The 26,092-nt window shown below is 34.8% G+C and overlaps 1 protein-coding gene across 1 annotated transcript; it reads left to right on the top strand.

The window, feature by feature from the left end:
• Positions 1 to 35: 35 nt before the first annotated feature.
• LOC128997312 (dynein axonemal assembly factor 5-like) lies at positions 36 to 25,197 on the top strand. The gene is made up of 11 exons (XM_054422945.1): positions 36 to 720; positions 2,366 to 2,549; positions 3,484 to 3,629; positions 5,364 to 5,596; positions 7,101 to 7,310; positions 7,728 to 7,878; positions 8,344 to 8,502; positions 9,797 to 9,979; positions 21,271 to 21,537; positions 24,031 to 24,210; positions 25,024 to 25,197. The coding sequence occupies exons 1-11, from the start codon at positions 117 to 119 to the stop codon at positions 25,146 to 25,148; spliced, it is 2,442 nt and encodes an 813-aa protein (XP_054278920.1). The 5' UTR covers positions 36 to 116; the 3' UTR covers positions 25,149 to 25,197.
• The last annotated feature ends 895 nt before the right edge of the window (positions 25,198 to 26,092 follow it).

Below are 26,092 nucleotides of genomic sequence, written 5' to 3'. Positions count from 1 at the left end.
AATCCCAAGATTCAAGATTTCGATTCCCACCCAATGCAATTGTGAGGTTATGTGGTCCTGAGTAGTGGCGTACTTTATCTCTTTTGTGAAAATTATTTTAATGTGCGGGAGGTAAAATGACTTCTCCAAATTCTCTAGATTTGCAGCTTAACAAATATTGCAATGAACTAACCAGTGAAGACAAAAAACAGCGCAAAAGAGCTTTGGAAAATATAAAGAAAGAAGTCCTTTCTGCTGGAGTTGATGTTTCTGTTTCTTACAATAACATCCATAAACACATCATTAGATGTTTCAAAGACAATTCTGAAGCCGTAAGAGAATCTGCAGTTCTATTCGTAACGGATGTTGTAACATTATTACCAGCTAAAGAGGAATATATAAACTCTATAATGCCCATGATTGCAGAGAGGTTAAGTGGAGACATAGTGTTGGAGAACTCTGAGGAAGTAAGACTTTGTTTAGTGTTGTTAATGCAGCAAATAGTATCCAAATACACTGATAATTTGTTTGAATATATAAATGATTTCATAAATATATTGTCTAAGACAATAGTTGACCCCTATCCCAAGGTAAAGAAGGAAAGTTGTGACTGTGCGGCTGAATTAGCAAAATCTACACCACAATATTTTCATATGCAGTCTGAATCTCTCATAATTCCGTTAACCCAAACACTAACTCATCAGCAGTATCGAATTAGAGTTTCTGGTATCAAAGCGATTGGTAAGTGAAATATTTTGTAGCCTATTAAATGTGTTTACCGTAGCCTACAATTCTGGTGTTTTTATTACATTTCCCTAATCATAGGTTTTGATATGTTGGCAAGTCCTATATGCCCAGTACTTAATTATTTTGATTTCAACTGATGAATTTTCGTGGACTGTGGTATAGGGAACTAACTTAGCTTACAAGGGATAGGTCCACAATAACGTACCCGGTAACCCAAAAGGCAATATTTCAGTGTAGGCCTAGTTATGGCAAGAGCGAGCTGGTCTAAGAGTAGAGCGCAGTACTTTGGTCCTTGAGGTCCTGTGTGCAAATTCCGCCAAACCATTAATGGATTTTTTCTAGAAGTGATAATGCTCAAGCTAGTCCCTCTCCTCAAGTCCAGAGCTAAAAACTATTCTCTAAAGGATTTTTTGATAAGACATTTCCAAAATTTGTTGATTAATCCATATGCCAACTTTTTAAAACATATGTTTGTATGTATCAGTTTGTTTTAAATGTAGGTAGCCTACCGTACCTATTTATGTAGGCTATATTGAATTTGTGACCCTATTAATCCCTTTTGGGTAAAAGATGAAGACAGACACGGTAATAGGTAATGCCACAACCCGTAGGTAGGGCCTATAGCCTGAAGTAAGATAATGTGTAGGTTTATACAAAATATTTATTTTTTTTTATTTTATTTTACATACCAACGGACAACTCCATTTTTACATTCATACAACAAAACAAGATGGAAACAATAATTAATAACAATAATGTAGCATTCGCTCTGGCCTTAATGAAAATAGATGAATTTGATAGGCTAATAAAGAATGTGCATAATGATTCAAATAGAATAAATAACATTTACAATAAATAACTTATACAAATAACATAAATAATATACATAAGGCCTATACAGTGAAATAACAAAAATAACAATACAAATAGACTACTATTAATTAACAGAACACAGCCTTGCCAAGAAAGTCCCTGCATTTAGATATAATAGTATAGGCTACATAATTATTCAAATATATAAATACTAGCTGACCCGACAGACGTCGTCCTGTCCTAATGTGGTTTTATGTCAAATGCTCGTTCATTTTCAAGATGAGCTCGTTCGCATCGCTCTATCACGTCCTGGTTGAAGTTCGTTTACTACGCTTACTCACCTTTAGGTTGGAGCTCGTTCGCTGCGCTCACTTGCCTTCGGGTTTAGCTCGTTCGCTACGCTCACTCACATTTTGGTTGCAAATCATTTGTTGTCATTAATTAAAAAAAAATAATAGTGCTGCACCCTGTTGGTAAACCTATTAACTTTTTAATGCTATTGAACATCACAGAATCAAATTATTTAGTTGTATTGTATTAACCAGCTGTTAAGATTCTTTAATTCCATTTAAATATAAGTACTCATAAGGTTAACATGGGAAATTTCAGAGCCATTCATCTCGTAGTTTGTGCGGTGGTGCTGTCTAACAAACAAGTCTCTCGAACGGGTGCGTTGAGGAGTCCGAAATTGAATCTGCTGAAGCATATCAGGGCAGTCAAGTGAACCATTAAGGAGCTTGTGCAAGACAACGAGATCAGCGTTGGTATTTGTAACGATCATATGTTTGGTAGATAACAAAATCATATGTTTGGTATTTGTTTTCAGGGGCGGTGGTGCGCTGGGGAAACAACAAGTCTTTGAACGACGTGTGTGGACCGTTGGCAGAGCGACTGTTTGACCAACACCACGCTGCGAGGGCTGCCGTGGCAGATGTAGTGGGAACTTGGCTACTGGAGTTGCCGGACAGATACTCATACTTCCATAAACTCATCCCTCTAATGTTGACAAGGTAAAATAATTTAGTAAAATAAATTTTAATCTAAGGCCTGAGGGTTTCTGTCTGAGCTAGCTGTATGTGGTCAATGTTACTTGCTTAAGGACACAAATGAGATGATTACCAACCAATTTAATTTTGAACCCATTGAGGATCAGAGATTATTCATTGCCTTAACTTGTAAATTTATATCAAGTTCTCCCTCATCCTATTGGCTATACCTAAGCGCCATCCGATCCTTTAACAGACTCCCACCTGTTACAAAGTCTGGATAGCAGAAAGTGTATAATTACCACAGAAAACCTCTTCCATAAAACTCTACCATACCATAATGAATCTAGAAAGAGTTCAGGAATTAGTGGCATAGTGACTAAACTGATGCTGTCTATTCCCATCAAATAGTGGACTAGGGTAATGATAATATACTAATCACACCTAACTGTTAAGCTCACTAAATATTCGGACACCAAAAGCCCAAGTATAGAAGTTCTCAGCATCCCAGGCGGCAATACATGCTAGGCACAGCTTACAACCATTTTTGTTGAGTTATATTCATATTTAAATAAGGCCTAGTTATTTGTTTTCATATTGTTATATAAGTACCACAAAAATATATACGTCTAATAACACTTGCAATAATATATTGTCCAATCGAAATCGATCACCACTTACCATCTTTTACATGTATTTATAGTCTTATAAGTCAACAGTATAAGTGTAAATATATTATTTCAAGTGTTATTCGACGTATATATTTTTGTATTTTTCAGTTAATTTAATAACACGTACGATGCTGATCAAGAAGTTATTCATAAGTACAAACTAAAGTCAATATATTATTACACAATGAACATTTTGTTTTCAGCTTTAACATTTAATTTTTAACATCTAGATTAATTTTGATTTGTATTAGGCCTACTTTCATAACATTTGAAATTAATTTTTGCAGTCTGTCAGAAGAGATTACAGAACAGCGTAGCAAAGCAGAAGAGCTTTGGAGCAAAGTGGGAATTCAGTTTGTGCAGGAAAATGAAAATGACCTCAAGGACAAAATAGACTATTTGCAAGAAACTTTAGCCCATTATCCACCAAACGGTTTGTTTATTTATAAACTTGTATCCTAGGCTGTATTGATACTTAATAGTCAATAAGTATTAGTAGTGGTATCATATGAAATTGGCAATATTATTAATGTAAACAAATCAAAGCTAAACAAACTTACATAATGTAGCCTTCGGATGAAACACATTATTTTTCACAATTAAGTAGACAATCTATAAACTAATACCCCCGCCGCAGCAAACCTGCAGACTAAGCAAATTTCCATTTGCCTGATTGGATTTACACTAAAATGTCTCCTTAAAAATATTACATTTATTCCCTATTTAAATAGCATTAGTTTAACGAGTACTTAGGTTTGCTGCAACAGGGAGGGTGGTAAAAAAGTGTTTTTTTGTACAATGTTAATAGTTTAGTATGAAATGAATGCATTTTCCAAATTTGATCAAAATATGCTCATAAACAAGCAAACTACAACAGTTTACCATTTTTCTCCATAAGAATAACATGGGAATTTTAAATTTACAATTTTTTTAATTTTCTCCGTAGCCATTAGGCGCATGATAACACTTCAATATACTAAATTATTTGTTTTTTTAAGCTCTACAAAATGGTTTGGAAAGAAGTTGCTAAATTTTATGTTTTTAGGGTAAAAAATGGGAAAAACCAATTTTTACCCCATAAAACCCCCCATAAACCCCTCTTCCCATAGTCCGATCATGCTGGTTTGCGAACTCGTTCGAATAAACGTAGGTTTACACATTTGTATTTTGCTCGAGTTATCGCGCTAACGGACACATATATAAATATATGAATTCGAACGGATGGTGTTTTTGGCCTCTAGGGACCTCAAAACGAAAAAGTAAATTGGTCCCGGGTCCAGGTCTTACCATGAGTACTACGGTAATAGCTTATTCCCTATAAGGGAAATTCTCTAAAATGATATTTTTTGCCATAAATAGTTTGAGTAAAGCATATAAAGTTATAACTGGACTTGAAACAAAAATCTGTGTCGCTCTTAGTTTTAACCATGGTAGTTTTTCTGTCGCAATATTAGCATGTAAGTTAAGTGAAAGGACATCATCAAGAAACCCACTGAAGTAATAATGATAAGTGCATGAACTGCTTCAATGTTACCTAAATGGTATATTGTATTGAAGGATGAAAATAAAATAAAATATTAACTACAGGCATACCACATTTTTATTTTTTCTCCGTATCTTGTCGGGTTTGGCGGGTCTAGAGGTTGAAGTGGTTCAGAGTATCCGTCTAAAAATTTCTATAGCCTAGGCCTTGTATGTTGATCAAAATTGGCAAATTTATTTATTTAATTCTTAGGCCTACTATTAACATTTGGTGAGAAATAAATACAACCTTCTCCGTAGCAGCAAACTTTGGTACTCGTTAAATCTAATGTTATTTAAATGTGTAATAGATATGTCTTGTTTATGGAAATATTTGAGGGAAAATCCAATCAGACATACAGCAGTTTACTTAGTCTGCAGGTTTGCTGTGGCAGTGGTATTTGACAATAGGCTCACCTGAATGGGAAAGAGTCTAATGCGGCTTGTGAAACAAAATAGTTAGAACATTTTACTGTCACTGACAGCATTCCAAACAAAGGAAGGTTTAAGTTGGGAAGAGAGGTACAGTGTTAAATTAAGTTTGTCTTTCTTATGCCATTGGACTATTTATTATTCATTCAGATAAGCCTGACAAAAGTCCTCAATGTTTATTTAAATTTGACTTTTGACGTTTGGACGTTTGTAGTGTGTCGGCCTAACCTCGGATGCCGCACTCTGGTACAGAGAGAGTTATCCAGATATCTACCTGCTGTGGTGGCCGAACTGGATGACTGGAAGGCTGATGTCAGAGTCAAGTCTGCGCAGCTACTGTGTGTCACTGTGCAACACGCAGAGGCCAACATTACGCAGCACTTGGAGAAAACATTGCCTGCATTGTACAGAGCCTGTGGAGACGCGGATGCTCGAGTGGTTGATAATGTGAGTCGAGTCTTTAACTGTTGATAAAACTAGACATACCATTCATATGTTGAAGTTGTTTTCAGTTTTGAATCCGTTGTGTGCATGGTAGTTGAATTTAGCCACCTGTATTTTACCACCGGAGTAGGCTAAATGATTTCTTTCAAATACGCCAATTTTAACAAATTCAAACTCTTAGGAAATTTTTTTTTAACCTATACCATCTTTTATGTCACATCAACTATCTCAGTAACAAATGCTAAGTGAGAAAATACCAAATTTTAGACTGTTGAACACTGTGAGTGGCTCATTCTACTATGTTTTTTTTTATTAAAATCCATGCTACAGCTGGTCTGTATAGAAGCTGTCTAGTTCATTATTTCCAAAAGTCTGAAAAGTCAGAGACTGAAAAATATGGACAATTTGTAAAAACCCTTGAAGTTTGCTGAATTGAAATAAGAGAAGGCAAAGGGCATTCTGCAATGTGAAGAAGATTTATTTGTACCACGGATTGTATGATTAAATATTCGTAATATTTGTTTCAATCCTATATTTTTCTGAGCATGCATTCCACCAACCATTAGGCCATCATTAGCTTATCATCCCTAGATTCAATTGTATCTTCACTCAGAATTTGTGATAACTTGAGATTTAATAGTGTCAGATTGTAGTGCTGTGAAAAAATAACAATAGTGTGGGATTATAATTTAGAGCTGTGGGTAAGATTTTAATTGAAAAATTCTTTGAGTGAGTAAAGCGTCCGATCCCAGCAAGTTCTCTCTGTTAGCTGTATTGGTGTGGTCAATTAGTTGTAAGATAGACCCTCTCATAAATTTAACATAAAAATACAGAAAGGACACGGATCATAATGACATTAAGGACAGTTGTTAGTTGCTTGCTTATATGAGCGAGCTCAGGACTGTGGCAACACTGTTTATAACACTATAGGATTACCGTACTGGAACAAAGATAGGATTGAAAACAAAAGTACATTAAAGCAATAACAGTTACTGTGTTTAGTAGTAGTGAATATTGTTCAGAATAGGTAATTTATTGTTTTATGCTTGGTTATTTGTCACTGGAGGTTACTTCTAACTTTTAGGAATATTAATAATAAAAAAAAAACAAGTTAAAAATAGTTACTGACTTACTGGTCTGTGTTTTGTCTTGCTATGTTGGCAACAGAACGTCGGTTGTGATTGCCTGTCACCTTTGGTCCACCTCTTGCCATTAAACTCATTCATAGTCACTCCCGATTCATAGCACCAATAAAAAAATTGGTTTTTTATTCAAATGAGTCGTATGTTCTAGGTTGCTTGTACGCATTGTTCGCGGTCACTGACAGTCATCTGTCTAAAAAATGAATGTCAAAAGATAGCTGTACTTTGTTTAGTTTTTTTGCCCATTGTTGTATATGGCTATATACTTTTTAAATTTTCATTGAAAATAACTTTGGTTGCATGAATTATTTATTTATTTAAATCACGTTTTTATCATCATAACATGTTGGTTTTGTGGTATCCAGATTGAGAGGGCTGCAGAGATGCTGGGATATTTTGTCCCCACCGACGTCTACTGGCGTCTGATGAAGCCCAGTGTGCAGGAGTGTACAGGACCAGGGCCTGTGTGTGTGTTGGCAGCAGTGATCAGGAGTTCTCCCAGAAAAGCAGTACAACCTCAGTTGGTAGACCTGGCTAATATCTTGGCAACTGACAATGTGTGCCATAGCAGACAGGTAAGGCTGAAAACTCCGGCTTGCGTGTGAGATTAACAATGCCTTGTCAAATATTTCTGGAGTAGGTATAAATGTTCTTTTAAAAGATAACATAGCTTATGAGTTTTAGCGAATTACCCTATAGGGAAGTAGCTATTGCCGTAGGTAAGACCTAGGCCCGAGACCGATTTACTTTTTCATTTTGATGTCCCCAGAGGCCAAAAACACCATTCGTTAAAATTTTTATGTATAACCCCTCCCCCTCCACGTCACAGTGTCGTTGCCCCCCCCCCTCAAGGTACCCTGGTGAAGTGTAAAAATCCAAGATGTGTTTTTGACGTTTTTGTTCAAGTAATTTTATTTACAGAACTAAATTTTTTGTAGGTTTTACTCTGTTATTTAAGATACATGTTTAATGTCCTGCTATAATTCACCTAGGCTATGTACCAGAAGCAGTTGATGAATGCTGTACGTTCTATACTCATTGTGTCTCGAGAAGACGTGGCAGTCATCAGGCAACAGCTGTTCACGGTGTTGGTCTCGGTTCTTGGATTAGCCGCTGAATCGCACATCACAACTCAAGCTAAAGGTAGTTTTACCTAATCTTAAGTTTTTAAATACAAGTCTTTGGTCCAGGGAACTAGTGAAATAGAATATATATTATGTTATGCTACAGTTTTCAACAGCCTGTATGTAGTGAGAAGGGATCTTGAGGTTGTGAATTACAAGGATTACTCTTACCATGTAACATGTTTATTTTGTGTTTGTATGTATATTGCTGGGTAGCTGAGTGGTTGTTTTGCTCGCCTAGTAATCTAAAGGTTGGTTTTGACCTCTACAAGTCACTGGCTTTTTGAGGGTTTGAAGTGAACCTAGTTGCCCTTAATCATTAGACTTATAACAAATAGTCCTGGCCAAGAAACAGGTGGTCTTAGACTGTAACAAAGTTTCACACAGACCATCTCACCAAATTTTATTTTCATTGCAAATATAATCCTTTCTTGTCAGTATGGAAGGAGTTTGAACAGGTGTGTTATTCTGTTTCCGGTTGTAGAGCTTTTGCAAGAGTTGGCGTCGCTCTGTAGTGTTGAACTTCAAGACCTCTATGATAAACATTCTGCTGCTCTGTTGGAAGAAATATCAGCCTCTGTGAAAGACTGGACACCTCTGACTCCACAACGCTTCATCTTTGAGGCTGTTCTCACTCATGCTGGTAGGTGGGTCCCACAAGGTTCAAATTTGGGGCCTTTGCTTTTTTTTGTGTTACCTTAAAGGCATGGAAGATAATTTAACCTACAAGTAAAATTCTAAATTATGTCTTTACGCTGATGATTCTAATTTGATTGTATCATCTAACTCTCCAGAAGAAACTGAAATTTTTAGATATGTTAGAATTAGAGAATATTGGAAACTATTTCTACAATCATAACTAATTATTAAATTCACAAAAAACAAAATTTATAAATTTTAGAACAGCTCAGAACAAAATTACAAAAGAGCCAACAATAACTTACAACTCAAATAACATTCAAAAGGAAAATCTAATAAATTTTCTGGGTTGAACAATAGATGAAAATTTGAATCGGGATAAACACACACAGAATGTTTTGACTAAAACTAACTCCGGAATGTATGCATTGTCAAATATGTCCTTTTATTGTAATTTTGTAATTGTAATTTTTAAACCCTAAAAAGTATATATTTTGCTCACATCCACTCTCATCTTTCATTCGGTTTAGCATTATATGGGTCAACAAAAAAATTTAATATAGATAGCATTCTGAAGCGGCAAAAAGGGGCTATCAGAATTATGCTTAAGCTTAAACAGGATGATTCGGCAAAAGAACATTTTAAGAAATTACAAATTTTTACAGTTTATGGGCAATATATTTATGAAACAATTATTCTTATCGCCAAAAAAATGAATCTGAGCAAGTAATAAATTCAGTACATTCTTATAATTTCAGGAGGAGAAGAGATTGTGGTCCAGCCTCACAAATTAAAATTTTTAGAAAAAACCCTCATACGCTGGTAACGAGTTTCTAAATTTTGACCCTGAATTCATAAAAAAAGAAACAAACCTAAGCCTATCTAAGTCCAAGAAAACTCTAAAAGATTATTTAATAAATTTAGCATTATATTCTTTTGAGGTGTTTTCCTCTCTTAGAAGTTATGAGGAGTGATTTTTGTTAATTAAAATACTGTCATAGTTGAAGTAGTGTACGCAAATTGCGTAAATAGTGTTAACAACACTCGTAGAAGTTATTAAAGCACTCGCTATGGCTCTTACCTTAAATTTTCTACTCGTGTCGTTAACACTAGCTTTACGTAATCGTTGTGTAAACTACTATTTTCTAATACAGTAATTACAATCTCATAATGTATAATCTCAAAACATGTGGTGTTTAAACTAAATGGAACTTATGATTTTTAGAGTAGACTAGCTGTGTGCTCTTTCTACGGACGGGGATCTTGTAGTCAACATATAAGTGTATTATTTGTCACAGGTGCAGCGGTTGGAGACAACATAGAAGTGGTGTTGTCTGTGCTGAGTACTTGTCTGTTGCCACAGTCAGACCCAGAGGCTACTCTACAGATGTTGATGGCTGTCTCATACATCCTCACTGACACAGGAACCCCCCTCGCCAGAGTCAGTGACTTAGACACTGTCCTACACCGTACGTGCACAGGTCAGTCAACTCACTGTTAGTATGAGAGTTACTCAAAACCTTTGTGGCTAAATAACTTGATTTAATCTTTAAAATTAATAAAAAAATATTTGCAGAACCATTTATTGTTGATTGATTTAATAACTATTAGCATAAACAAATGTAATAAATATAGACTGTCAAAAGAAGGTTCCGGCGCCCACCGCTAGGTTTGCCGTGTAGTTATGGCGCACACTGCTGCAGGCGAGGAGCGCAGGAGCCGTATGCGACCAGCAGACGCTGCAGCGGTGTGCGCCGTAACTTCACGGCAAACCTAGCGGTGGACACCAGAACCTATGCTAACCGCAGCACATCTGACGATCTATATTTATTCTATTTTTCTATGCTATAAGTTACCTACACTATGGTTATTGTCACTCTAATACACGTTATAATGGCTAGCTTTTAATTTAAGGCAGTGGAATCAGTGGCTTTCTGTGGAGATCTAATTATAAATTAAAAGTATGCATACCATGGTTTTTGAAAAATGTTTTTACAGTAGACCTACATTCCATTAACTTCTAAAAGAAACATTAGCATAATCATTCAAATTCAAATATATTTATTTAGGATATTACAAGCATGGCCTCGCCAAGTTTACAAAACTTGTTGGCGAGGACCAATTATAAATTATAAAACCGTTTATTTGTTATCTGTCATAATTATATATTGAACTTATAACATAACATACTGAGTAGGGTGGAGCGAAAAACCAACTTTTTTTTTTTTATTCGCTATACCGCGGAAAAGTTGTGTCTAAGGTACGTGTAAAAATATGAAAACAAAAAAAAATTTTTACCGATCGCGCAATGACCTTGAAGTTTGGTAATTTTGAAGAAAATCATAATTTTTTGTAATTTTTTTTAGACTTTACTTTTATATTTTATTTGTACACTATAGTTATTTCTTACAAGTATATCATACAAAGAAAGTGTAAAAAAAATATTAGGATCATATTTTAAAGATTTTCGATCGCGCAGCAGTCTTAAACTTTGGTATTTTTACAAAAATTTACAAATTTGGTTATTTTTGTTAAGCTTTATGTTTGAGTTAATTAAAACGCTATAGTCTTAACTAGTAAGTATATACTGTAAAAAGGTTAACCCAAAAATATTAGGGTGATATTTAAAGGATTTCCGATCGCGCTAGGTGTATTGTGTACTGACGCGAATCCTGGTACAAAGCTGGCGCCAGACTGGTTTGGCAGTCTGGCGCCGGTAGCGTCAGACTGTCAGTGGCACACACCGTTATGGTTCAGTTCTCTCCAGACTGCCGTCTCAACAACACTGATTCGTGCAAGTGTTTGATCGTCTGTGTTTGTGTTACTATTTGTGCGTAGTTGAGTCGTACTTTCTACTACATGAAGTCGTCTGCTATCTAATTATTGGTGTAGTCTGTCTGCTTGTGAGTTCAAGTTTTTACAGTTATAATCAGTTTATTGTTGTTTTTAAAGCCCTCAGTACAAATAAAATGTCTAAGTGTGAGTTATACTACATATTCAATCGATACATTTAATTTATTATTTAATTTAAACAGTAATTACTCACATTTCTGCAAAGGCTAGGTTATGCATGCTGTATTTTGATTGCATTAACTGAACAGTTCACACGTTTAAGATTGCATGGAACGTATTTTATAAATAACTGTTACGAACTAATTATGTGTATTCTGAATTAATAGTCAAGTAATAATTTAATTGCTCTCTAATTGAAGTGATTTTGGGTTCACGAGTAGTGTTGTGATTGAGCATGTTCTGACTTGAACTCCTGTTGGTACTTGGAACTGACAACTGACAGTGACAATCAAATCCGTCTGCACACAGAGTATGCTAAGCTAGTCATTTTTAGTTTCCATGAAGCTGTTCTGTTCTTCAAACAGCATTGAATAAATCTTCTCATTCATTAGTTTGACATTAGCACACAATTTTATATTATTATATTCTTAAATTCTTATCCATTTCTTCATGGTTTACATGGAATTTCAACTTGAGCAAACCAAAAATGGTAAACCAAATATTATATACAATAATTTTAAATTCAGACAGAACTATGTTGCTAAAAGTGGGGAAATAACTTGGCGATGTCTTGGGAGGAACTGTAATGCTGGGATAAAAACTGATTCTGAGAAATCCACAATAACTTGGAGTAACTTAAAGCATACCGGACCTCACCCAGTGACCATGAGGTTATTATTATCTCCCAAATCTGCCAATCAGCAATCACCTCAAGTAATAGAAATAAAAAATAACTCCTTTGAAACGTCTACCCCACAACATTGCACTCTCAACCCTGCTTTAGTGGAACCTAACCCTACCCCCTACTGTGATGCACAGGAATCGTCAAATTTGTGTATACTAGAACTACAAAGGGAAAATATGCAGCTCAAGGAACAGATTGATACTCTAGACAAGCGACTGAAATGTGTACTTGATCATTCAATTGAATCAGACACTCGGTTAATGGAGTACACGGACCAAATATTCCCTGTACCTGACTACCAGACTAAGCCTATTAATCCAAGTGTGATAGATTGTTCTGTGCAGTGCGAGCCCTCGAAAACCGAAGCTGCTACATCTACCTCTGATCTTACCTCGTTCACAGGAAACTGTTCTAACAATGAAAACACTTCTAAAGAGAACAAAGATGACCCTTTGTTATTGCACAAAAAATTGGTTGTTTCAGAATTACTTAGTAACAATTGGCTTTCAGATGGGACAATTCAACCTTACTTGGACATGGTGAATGAGAGATTCTTAACTGAAACAACAAGTATCATAGTAAATCCACTAATAGTTCATGCAATTAAGAATTCACCAGATGCGTTGCTTTTTTTAGAACCACTAAGTTTAAAAAATAAGAATGTTGTGATAATGCCAATCAATGACTCTGAGGAGGTAAGCCAAGGAGATAGTGGATCTCATTGGAGTGTTTTAGTTTTGGACAGACCTAAGAATAGGTTTTATCATATTGACTCTTCTAATGACCATAATCTCTCCTCTGCTAAGAAGGTTACAGGAAAGCTAACTGAATATCTAGGTGTTGACACAAGCTTATCTTCAATCAAGGGTCCACAACAACCTAACGGATTTGACTGTGGAGTTTTTTGCTGCTGGGTCGTAGAGGCATTGGTTCATGATATAATCACATCTGGATCAATTGATATACACTTCATCGAAAATATGAGCCTGTCAAGAGAGGAAGTGATAACCAAACGCTCACTCATCTCTTATTTTCTCCTCAACCAAACAACATCAAAAAAGGAGCTACTTCACACATTAATGATTAAAAAGGATAAGAAGTTACTTCATTCTAGTGAACCAGGAAAAAAAGATGTAAGGGACCCTAACATGTGCTCTTGGACTCGAACAAAATCAAAAACAAAGCATATATCTCAAAACAATGGTAATTCTTCTGTTACAACAACTAACATGTTTGATATTCTTCAAACACTATCTGAACATCATGATGAAGGCAAGAGTAGTCAAACTCAGAAAAAATACCATAAAAAAACAATGCGGGGTCCTAATTCAAAGAAACACCAGGCAGATGCAAAGCAAGTAAAGAAGCTTAAACCTAAACATCAAGACAAAATACTCAATAAAAGCCGTATCAAAAATTCTACAAGGAAAATAAAAGTAACTCTATGTGCTGATAGCCAAGGTAAAACTATAGCTAGTAAGATTGAAAACTATAGTTCAGCTAAAATCAATGCCTACGGTTATGTTAGATCAAATACCACTATGCTACAAGTACTAGGCTCAGTATCAGAAGATGAAACACATCCAGTAGTTATTTTGGGTGGCACAAATGATAGCCTTAACGGAAGCCTGGAAACTATATACAGAGAGCTGGAAGGAAAGTTATTAGACATTAGTAAAAGAAGACCTACATTGCTCTGCACGATACCAACTAGACATGACAGGCCCCTGGAACACAATGACAATCTATGTTTAGTGACAGCAAATAATTATATAATGGAACTAAGTGCAAGGATTAAGAACCTGTTTGTTGTGGATCTGAGGAACCTGAAACGATATCATTACACAAGGCATGGTTTGCACTTGAATGATTGTGGAAAAACTAAGGTGGCGTACATGGTCATTAATGCATTAGAGAGGCTGAAGATTCTATCTGATAACTCTGAGTCTCCCCCTAATAATACGAGTAAGACCACAGTACCTAAATCAGTGGTGAAAGATTTCATCAGTGACAATATTAAAATTCAAGTCTTGGAAGCCGATATGAAGGAAGTAATAGAGCAGCATAAAAGTAACATGGACATTGCCTTTGCTCATTGCATTTCATCTGACCTTAGCCATAAGAACAATATGAGTGCTGGTGTTGCAGTTGCTTTCAAGGAGTCTTTTGGGAAACCAACTGACTCAGACTTCTGTAGAACCAACTTAACCCTTCAGAGAGAGAAAAATGGAGCGTTGATATTCAGCCTAGTCACAAAGTCAAAATATTTTGGCAAGCCCCATGATGACAACTACAGTTCCTATAATGCTGCATTTCAACAACTTACGGAGGAGTTCCAAAAACAAAAACTAAAAGCTCTAGTTTGTTCCACTTTAGGGTGCTCAAGGGACAGGATCTCTCCATATCACTTTGCTAAGAATATTGTCAAATTCCAGAACATGACTGAAGCCTCTGTAATCATTGTCACTTGTAAGAAGTATGTAGCGGGATCAAGGAGGAACACTCAGGACCATCATGAGTTTGTGGATCTCTTGAAGCGCACCATTGCTGACGAAAGCTCTCATTACATGAATGTCAACAACAACAACAACAACAACAAAGGCAACAACAACCACAATAACAACATCAGCAGCAGCAGCAACAACGACAACAACAGTATGGCTGACAATGATAGGCTGCAAATGGTGGATAAAACTTCGGATCCAGATCAGCTGCAGCGGCCTGCGCCTGTGTCAAGTGATGGGGGGCAGATTCTCTCTGGGGTTGTGAGTGATAGTGGCAAACATATTAAACCTTTTTTGGAGAAAGTGTTAAAAAATGTGATGATAACATGAGCTATAATTTATACAGCACTCAAAACCTCTCAATTTTCCATCAAAATGTTCAAAATTTACCGACACGCATTGGCATTTTAGAAATTAACCTTGATGAAATAAAACCAGATATAGTTGTTTTGACAGAAATAAATATGCGTGAAGAAGAAATACAATACTTAAATTTCAATAATTATAATATATCCTCCTACTGGACCAGGTCAACAACCACAGGTGGAGGTGTCATGATTCTGACAAGCAAATTTATAAAAAATAAAAAATTATTAATTAAAAGAGCTCAAGAATTAACATTGGAGAAGGAGTTTGAGTGTTGTATGGTTGAAGTAACAGTAGATGCCTTTTCTTTTGTATTAATTTGTTTATATAGATCACCTAATTATAAATACAATGATATTTTTTTAGATAAGCTGGAAATTTTACTGGATATATTAACAAGTAAATATGAAAATATAATTTTAGCAGGAGATATAAATATTAATGTTTTAAAACATGACTCTTTGTACTACAATTTTATCAGCACTATTTCAATGTTTAATATGTCCTACCTGGTTGATTTTCCAACAAGGGTAAATGAAATAAGTTCTACAGCAATTGACAATTTTATTACTAATATAGAATCCAAACAGATGAAAGTAACAGGGATTATTACTCATATTTCCGATCACGATGCTCAGCTTCTTGAGATTTTAAATGTTAAAAAATGTGTAACTAATAAAGTAGTTAAGAGGAGATGTAGAAAATTTAATGAAAATAACTTATCTGTATGACTTAAATGAGGAAACCTGGTTTGAGGTTTTTCAGTCCCCTGTGGATAAAAAATATGATGTTTTTATTTCTATTTTTAAGTACTTGTTTGACTTGAATTTTCCAAAGATTGTTAGTGTTGATAAGGGAACCAGGAATTGTGTATGGAAGTCAAATGAAATATTAGAGAAAAAAAGGCACCTCACGGATTTGGAAGAATTAAGCAGAGTGCAAAAAACAAAAGAGTTAAATAGAAAGTTGAAAATCTGCAAAAAAGACTTAAAAGAATCAATACTTAAATCTAAACAAACATTTTACAATGGAAAAATAAAAAGTGCAACAAACAAAACTAAAATGACATGGAATATAATTAAAAAAGAAATAAAATTAAACTCAAAGAAAAATTCTAACACCAACATTAGTATGTCTCAAAATGAAAAAATCATAACACATCCAATTGCTGTGAGCAATATTTTAAACAACTTTTTTGCTTCTGCTGTGGAAAAACTAATTTTGCCCTCTGTTTCTCAGCAATCTTTACAAAATTGTAACACTCAACATAAAGCTCCAAATAAAATCTTTAAATTTCAAACAATAACAGAGGATTATCTTGAGAAAACTGTTCTTTCTTTTGAAAACAAATTTTCCTCAGGGTATGATGAGATACCCATCACAATTGTTAAAAAATCTATAATTTTTATTCGTAAACCATTGACTCACTTAATAAATTCTTCTCTTATTTCTGGTATTTTTCCTTCTAAATTAAAATTGGCTAAAGTAATTCCTATTTTTAAGAGTGGCAATAGTACAGATCCAACATGTTATCGCCCTGTTTCATTATTACCAGTTTTTTCAAAAATCTTTGAACGTATCGTATATAACCAATTTTCTAATTTTCTTGAAATTAACAATTTGCTAGATAAGGAACAACATGGGTTTCGATCTGGTAAATCCACAATTACTGCCGCTGTTGAATTTATTGAATCCATCATAAATGCAATAGACAAAGGTGAAAATGTCATTGGAGTATTTCTAGATCTTAGTAGGGCTTTTGACAGTGTATCACACTGCAAATTATTAGCTAAATTGGAGGAGTTGGGAGTTTGTGGTAAGGAGCTGAGATGGTTTTCTTCATATTTAGACAACAGAGAACAGTTTGTTGAAGTTGATTATATTGTCGAGAGTGATAGGGCTCGATACCTTGAAAAATCCAGGTCTCAGTGTCAGACACTGCGTTACGGGGTTCCCCAGGGGTCAATCTTAGGCCCTCTGCTCTTTCTTTGCTACATAAGAGGCATGCCGGAGATGATCCCTGGGCCCGATGCATCAATGTGTCTGTATGCTGATGACTGTAATATTCTGTTTTCAGGAAAGTCACATGATTATGTGGAAAAATCTTTGAATAAAACAGTTCAGTTTATCCATGAGTTCCTTGATCAAAAAAATCTATTAGTAAATAAAAAGAAAACAAACCTAATATCATTTTCAACCAAACAATCAAAAGTCAAATTCGAGCCAAATATTTTCTTAAAATCAGATAGAATAGATCAAGTGGGCCTAACTAAATTTCTTGGTTTAATCATTGATGAAAATCTCTCATGGGATGATCACATCAATCACCTAGTAAACAAATTATCTTCTGGTATCTATGCTCTGAGACAGATGTCCAGAGTCTGTGATTTGGAAACTTTAAAAATTATTTATTATTCATTAGTTCAATCCCACATTTCATACGGAATCACAGTCTATGGTGGAACAACAAAATCAAATCTTGATAAAGTACTTAAACAGCAAAAAAGAGCAATTCGCACTATTATGAAATTACGGAAAACCATCTCAGTGAAGAATCTTTTTCGTAAATTGGACATTTTAACTGTGTATAATTTATATATTCTTGAAACCATAATCTTTTTGAAACAAAGGGAACTAACAACACCCTCCAATCCCGGGCATAACTATAATACTAGGTTAAAAATTAGATTGCCTCAGCATAAATTAGAATATTATACAAAGAAAACCACCTATGCAGGATTGAAATTTTTACAATATTTACCAATAAACATCCGGCAGGAGACAAATTTCAAAAAATTCAAAAAACTTTTAAAAGATTTCTTAGTAAAAAATCCTTTTTATTCATTACAAGAATTTGTAGATAAAACAAAATATTTCATTTGAATTTCCATTTATTTTTCATAATGGACATTTGCGTAGATCTATGTTTTAATGTGTATGATTTGTATATAGATTTTGACTCTATTCAGATACATGTATGTTTCATATATGTTATATATTGAATAAAGACTATTTGAATCTTGAATCTTGAATCTTCCGATGAAACATTTGTGTATTGTGTAAACACTAGTGTCATGTCTTTATCTAAAAGGCTTGCATTTGAGTGTCCAATATTTGGAACTCCCAAAGATCTTCAATTTAATAAGCTTCCAAGTTATGAAGATGTCATTAGATGCTGCCAACAGGAACGTTTTAATCTGTATACAGAGTGCAATAACACTAAAGTAAGTTTTTCTAATGTATCTCAAACTGTGGTCAGTAAAATTAAATCTATATACAATAAAGCATCTATTCCTTCAGTCACAGAATACAGAATAGTTCAACTCATCAAAGCATTCTATGATAAGTATATCCGTTTAAAAAAATCCTATGTTCGTGACGTAAATAAAGAATCTTACAAAAGGAAAATTCATGAGTTCAAAATGAAGGCTAAATTACTATTTGACGTTGCTGCTTGCAAGTGCACGATTTCCTTGGAATGCACTTGTTCTAAGACACCAGAACTGTGTACATGTACTTTGTCTATTAATTGTAGTTGTGCAAAACCAAACAAAATACCCCTCTTAGAGTTAAGATTCATGTTTCTCCAGAGAAATCACGGATTAGGAAGAATTGGGGGATTAGATTCCAAAGAAACCAAAAGAATAACCAATCGGCTTAAAAGAAAAAGATCATCTCAAACAGATCAAACTGTACCTTTACCATCCGCATCTACTAGCTCACATATTGATCCATCTTCCACACCCACAAGCGACGACGAATGTGAGGATTTCCAAAACTCTGAGTCTGATAAACCCCATCTAATTAAAACCCAACCAAAACAATGGCAGATGAGAATTAACTTAAAATCTACAGCTTTAGTCAGTGATAGGTTTGGGTTGTCCGATAGAGCTACTGCAGCTGTGGCTTCTAGTGTACTACGAGATGTAGGTTTGATTACAACATCTGAAGCCCATTTCACCATAGATAGAAGTAAAATAAGACGAGAGAAGAAGCAACAAAGATTTAAATTACAAACTGAAAAATCAGATAAAGTCATTGGTTTGTACTTTGATGGTAGAAAGGACAATACACTATGCGTAGAAAATATTCATGGAAAGAGGTTTCGCAAGTCAAAAAAAGAAGAACATTATGTTATTGTACAAGAGCCAGGTTCAAAATATGTTGGTCACGTCTCACCTTCTAGTGGCTCATCCAAGGATATTGCGTCAAGCATTTTGTCATTTCTTGCACGAAACAACATTTCCTTGCAGGCAATAGAGGTAATTGGTTGTGATGGGACCGTAGTAAACAGTGGGTGGAAGAGTGGTGTAATTCGCCAGTTGGAGTTGACTGTCAATAGACCACTGCAGTGGAGTGTTTGTCTCCTCCACTTTAACGAGTTTCCTCTAAGACACTTATTTCAAAAGTTGGATGGCGTAACATCGGGACCAACCTCTTTCAGTGGGTTGATTGGCCAGAAACTGGCTGGCTGTGAAAATCTTCCTACAGTTTCTTTTGAAAAAATTGAAAACAATGTTCCTGAGATTGACCGTACTAAACTTAGTAAAGATCAACAATAACTTTATGATATTTCAAAGGCAATTGGCACGGGAGTTTGTCCAAATGACTTATCAGTTAGAAACCCTGGGCCACTTTCACACTCAAGGTGGTTAACGACAGCCAACCGTGTGCTAAGACTGTATATCAGCACACCTTCACCAACAGAAGAACTTAAAGAGCTTGTCATTTTCTCATTTTCAACGTAATAAATAAATAATTCATGTGTTTTATGTCAATGTGTTAATACTATTTATTATTATAAAACCTTCAAATATCACCCTAATATATTATAATTAACCTTTTTATAGTATATACTTACTAGTTAATGGTATGGCATTATAATTAACTCAAACATAAAACTTTACAAAAATAACCAAATTTGTACATTTTCGTAAAAATACCAAAGTTTAAGACTGCTGCGCGATCGAAAATCCTTAAAATATGATCCTAATATTTTTTTTACACTTTCTTTATATGATATACTTGTAAGAAATAACTATAGTGTACAAATAAAATATAAAAGTAAAGTCTAAAAAAAATTACGAAAAATTATGATTTTCTTCAAAATTACCAAACTTCAAGGTCATTGCGCGATTGGTAAAAATTTTTTTTTGTTTTCATATTTTTACACGTTGTTTATGTACCTTAGACACAACTTTTCCACGGTATAGCGAATAAAAAAAAAAAGTTGGTTTTTCGCTCCACCCTAATACTGAGGTCATTCAGCTATTGGGTCTGATGATGATTGGAGTCTCCAATCTAAATTGATCACCACTGATCTTTTATATGTGCTTACCATCTTATGATATGATAACAGTAGTTTCCGCAATGATCGTTTAAAGATAGCCTTAAAGGCTAATTACGTGAGTTGCGTACACTACTTTACCTACAACCTCTTCTTAATTACTAACAATAACATATTTCACTACTCATAACGTCTAAGAGAAGTTATGTTTTTGTTTATCAGCTATTATCCCCGTAAATCAGCTACACCATATATATTAGAAAATAAATAAATAAAATAGTAATTTTATAATTACTATGAGTGGCCTCATTGCCACTGATTGTGATGCAACAACTCATTGTCACAACAACTTACTCATTGTATAATAAATTGAATTGGCCTTAACAGCTGATAAGTTGACGTTTGAAGCATTACAATTTTACTTCTTTTCTCTTAATCCTTAAACCTCATTGGTCCAAACATGGAGTGTAAAGTTACAAAACAATGCTATAAAGCAAGTAAACAATACTGTTAAGTGAATCTTTTCAATTCTAAGAACTGAACTGAAAAGGCTAGTTTGAAAAAAAGTCTTAGGTAAAAGTGTTATTAGACGTATTTATTTACTTTCCATTAATTTAAAAACACGTACAATGCTGATCAACAAGCTATTTAAATTTTGTACCAACTGCTATTATTGCTAACAGATGAGGTGGCTCCCTACCCCTCCCTTTTCCACTTTAATCCTCCCTCTTTAAGTCGCCCATTTGATTTTTATACATTAAATTTAACTCTGAAGTTAGCATGAGAAATCGTGTAGTATTTCTACACTAACTAGAACACAACTATAAAAAAAAATAACAAACCACAAAAAGTAATTAGTAACAATTGGGTTGAATTTCAAATAAAAATTACACCTTGAAAAACGTGTGTTGTTTACAGAAGTACTTCAGCCACTGCTTGTATGGAGAGCAGGGAGGTCGGCGGAAGCATTACGGACAGCTGCGACTGGCTGTGTAGTGGCAGCTCTGCAACTGCGACCGTGTACACCACAGCTATCAGAGCAGTTGGTACCCCTGCTGCTAGGGCTTGTAGAAGACTCAGCCTTCAGGACGAGACAGTTGGCAACACTGGCCGTGCTCCATGTTGTACAAGCTTTGAGGAATAGTGATGCACTCGCTGCTAAAGATGTGATAACAATATACCCAGGTAGACTTGGGAAGAATCTTTTAATCAGTAATAGGCTTTTTAGACTTACATAAGATTTATAAGTGAAAGATTAGCACTAAAAATTACTTGCTAGAAATTGGATTGAAATTGTAGATTTAACGCATATATTGAGGTAATGCCGAACGGTCCTAACCTGATATGGGTTTGAATAAAAATTCTAATTACTGCAGGTTCAAACTATTGAAGGTTTTCTGCATTATGCGTTGAAAGGTTTTATGCTACTGTGTTAAGACAAGTAAAATCTTATAATGTATTACATGTTAGATTTTTCACTTTTAATTCTACAACACAAGAGTACAAACATTAAAAATACTGTATTGCTCACATATTTGAAATAGAGATTGTAACGACCCAAAACCTGTCAAGGGGTAAAATCCGTTTTTAAAGTTTTATTCGTTCGGGGTAAACCGCGCCAGCGTTGACAACGGCATTGAAGGAGCAGGCCTACGGCATCGTAGGAGGGGTTCTACGGCATCGTAGGGGGGAGGACACTAGTTAGCTACCCCGCCGCCAGGGATGATGGTGAAGAAGGGCCAGAGGAGTAGACCTCAGGATCAGTCGTCCACCCGCTACCGAACTGTCAATACGTTTGCTGTTTGGAGATAAATCCAACAGTCGTACCTTACTAAATTCTGGTCAGTTAAAGATTTCCCCCGTTCCTGGTAAGGCATCAGGTTAGTGTGCTACCGAATCTATTTTGTTTAATCTCATTTATAGAGAACTTTTATTATTTTTATTTCATTGTGCCGCAGTCGTGCGCACCCCGCACGCTTTTTCACGAACGAGCACACAGCCTTTTGACTCTAACCAGCTTAGGAAATCTTTTAAGTTGCCAGAACGATATACGTAGAATTTATTCAACTACCCCGAACAGGCTTACGTTAATTTGATCTAAGAAACCCCGTATCAACTCTGGTGTTCGACCAAGTCTAATTTTCCCGACACCAAGTATTATGTATTACTTGGTGATTACCAAGTATAACGAGCAAATCACGTTTAGGTTAAGTTGCCAATTAATTAGGCTTATCCACGTTCACGATAGTTTATTCAAAATTCTAAATTTACCTTCACATGGTTTTCGAGTGGCTATGATGAGCACTTGTTAAAAATGTAAGCTTAACATTGTAAGCATTATTGTTGTAATTAATATTCTGAGCCAATAAACTCGAAACGATAATAAATTAACGAACACGTTAGAGTCTTGGACTATCTCATTGTAGGCTAGGCTATCTGGAAAAAATTTAAGGTGTGGCCTAATTTCAGGTGAGACGACTAACGGATATTTTAAAATCTAATTTTGTCTCTCTACCCGAAATTTTGTCATAAGATTATTTTTATAGTTTTATACAAATTTAAAACATTTTCACTAAAAAGCCATCCAACAGAATTAATAACCTTCCAATGGTCTCATCAGGTGTTTAATTATAGGAATGTAGTCACAAATAAAAATAAATAATTTTACCCAAAAAAATTACTAAGACTGAATAATTACAGTAGGGCCTGGATAACTCGATCCTTAATGTCTTGAATTCCTTGATATCTTAAATTTTCAAAATGCCCTTGAAACCCCAAAAAATACCTGTATACGTTGAAGGTTTTAGATATTTAACTTTGTTGAGTCGATTTTGACGTTTATTGATCTGCAATACTTAACTTAATCACTATTACTCAAAGTTTCTTGTTCACAAGCCTCAATAACTAGAAGTTTATTTTTATAAGACAAAGTTCAAATGATGTGCCTCAATTACTTATAGTTTTATGCCGTACTGGGCAAGTCAGCTGTTTTTTATCCTTGTTGAGATGAAAAACAAATCTTCTTGATTGTTTGGATAGTTCTGTTATGTTATCTTGTTAGTTATCGAGATTATTTTTTTGTGTTTCGGTCATCGTGTTGACATACAACATTAAATTAGGTACTGTAGTTGATGATGACATGTTAAAGACAAATTTTAATCTTTTGGGAATGTGTAGTTCTGCGATTTTGAAAAACCAGGAAATGTATAAGGCTGAAGGTGGATGGTTAAACTGTGTTTACGTTTACAGTCACAATTAAGAAAATTCTGTACCAACCTAAATTACTATTGCGATGGAACAAATACACAACTCGTGTATGCCCAAATAATTGTTATTTTGCATCTTATAACTTACAGTATTTAAAACAAACAAGTAACATTTTCTTTGTTATTGCATTGTATTTTTTTATCTTCTGAACCTATACTTTTGTTGCCAATTTGGTTTGTTCTGCCTAAAAGAAGGATGAAATGTTAGAATTTACTTATAAGTTCCTGTCGGTGAGACAGTCTTACACAGGAGATTTAGTTTGTAGTGTTAGTAAGCCTTACCTCTTATGAATAGTTTAGTTAACAGCCAAGATGCCAACTACAACTAATTGTCCAAGTTTTTGGAATTCATCACCAATAATAAACTTGAAAAACATCCTAAAACGTGGCGGTAAAGTAACTTGTGTTGCAGTGGTATTGAAACGTCTTGACGACAACAATGATGAGGTGCGAAAGACAGCTGTTTGCACTCTCTGTGTCTTGTTTGAGTCACCTCTTCCCCTCGACTATCAATCACACCTGGAGTATCTTTATGACACAATGTTGTTGCACCTAGACGATCCCAACCCTGACTTTCAGACCGTGATGCTCGGTAAGTGTCACTGAAACTGTTACGGGATTAGCAAATGACTTCAATTAGAGCATTCAATAGACAGTATACTAGTATTATATTTTCAAAATAGAAAATATAAATAGCTTATTCACTAAGCTTTGGGTTGCTTGTTTGGTGGTCTTCTACTCACACAAAAGAAGTTTTCAATATGCAGCATAAGGCAATTAGGGTCATAGCTGCTGTAGATAGGCACCATGATTGTATCGACTTTTTTAAAGAATACCAAATTTTAACACTTTTCTCTATTTACCAAGTAATGCCTTAAGACAACAATTAGATAAGCTGGAATATAGCAGAGATATACACTGCCAGAACACTCGTCATAAATGTTATATGAACCTTCCTTATGTTAGACTTGCTAAGACTGATAAAAGAAAAACACTATTAATTTTGAGCAGTAAGTTTTATAACAAGTTACCAATAGCAATAATATTACTTAGTTATAAGGATTTCAAGATTAAAATAAATAACTTTCTTTGTAATCAGCCATTATACTCAATATAAGATTATATGTCAAGGACACTGACTCCACTGGATTTTAATTAATGTTATGTTATGACTAATTTGACGTGCCAATGTATTTGTATGGACTATTAACTGGCAAATAAAAATCTCATTCTCATCTCATTCATAAAAATTTAACAATTTCAACAATTTCTCATCTCATTCACTACATGGGAAATTTGCTAAAAGGACAATCTTAAAACCTACTCACCCTATGTGGTTTTAAATTTGTACATATTTTATGCTTTTTTAATGTTTGTTCTATGTGAAAATATTTTTGTATTTCAGATGCAATGAAAAAGATTTCATCGTTACAACCATCTTTGTTGAAGAGCAGGATCAAGGTTGATAATTTTCGAAGCAAATCCAAATGTGAAGAACTTATTCGATTTTTAAACCAACTACATGTGTGAATTATAATTCTTTGTATTTATGTTTTACTTTGTTACACTTTTATTAATAAAATAGACTTAATAACTAGTTTTTTGTGTTATCCTTAACCCTCTGTCGGTCACACCTAATCTATTAAATAACACAACCTGAAAAATTCCTGACATTTTTGTGTTCCCGCCTCAAAACCTGTCTTGGCCTCTGTGCTGCTTCCTCCCCTTCACACTTCAGTATCGCTGTTAGGTTGGTATTCAAGTTGCGCTTTACTCGTCTCTTTTGCATAAATTCTTCTTTAGTGACTCGATCAGTGAACTTGACAATAATCGATCCCTTTTAAGAGCCTTGTCCCTTCTCTGACGGCTCCTAGACGATGACAGGCTTCAATATCGGTTTCAACTATTGGGGAACCAATGCTATCACCCACTTTTTTTAACAAGTGGTGTTAAATTTTCATTTTTTCCTCCGGGATACCGTGTATCTCGACGCATTGCAATGGCTATTAAGATGTCTTAAGAAAGGGTAGCATATTGAATGTGAATGAGGGCCGAGGGGATTGAGACATTACGTAACCGCCATTATGTACTGGGGCATGGCCACCTTTGGCTCGAAGCGGACTGTTGCGTTATGGCCGACCACTCTTATTTATGCAATAAGACCCGTTGTTTTGTCAGTACATTTTTTTTTATCATAGTGTCGTGGCTTAAAATTTATTAAAGCAAATTTTTTACTCTAATTTATTGTAGATATATTTCTTAAATTTAATCTACAATGAGTGACTAGTGTCGAATTAGTTCTAAAAATGTTGGTAACTGTCAAACCAAAGTTCTGTGTAGTGTATGTCCAAAGAAGATATACATTCCCTACACTTATTAGTTAATAATGAGATATGTGTTGTAAATCTTGCAAGAAGTTGAGAAGAAAAATTGTGCAAGTTGAATAAAGTTAATTGTGCAGGTAACTAAATATC

The sequence above is a fragment of the Macrosteles quadrilineatus genome, unplaced genomic scaffold (assembly GCF_028750875.1).
Source record: "Macrosteles quadrilineatus isolate MER2022 unplaced genomic scaffold, UCM_ALF_1.0 Scaffold_6__1_contigs__length_79288215, whole genome shotgun sequence".
Classification (NCBI taxonomy): domain Eukaryota; kingdom Metazoa; phylum Arthropoda; class Insecta; order Hemiptera; family Cicadellidae; genus Macrosteles; species Macrosteles quadrilineatus.
This window is presented reverse-complemented; position numbering and strand designations above follow the sequence as displayed.

Bases quoted from the DNA above. Each gene is read 5' to 3' on its own strand.
- LOC128997312 (XM_054422945.1), top strand. From the start codon at position 117: ATGACTTCTCCAAATTCTCTAGATTTGCAGCTTAACAAATATTGCAAT. The intron at 5,597-7,100 runs GTGAGTCGAGTC...TGTGGTATCCAG, and splicing joins ATGCTCGAGTGGTTGATAAT to ATTGAGAGGGCTGCAGAGAT. The intron at 7,311-7,727 runs GTAAGGCTGAAA...TAATTCACCTAG, and splicing joins ATGTGTGCCATAGCAGACAG to GCTATGTACCAGAAGCAGTT.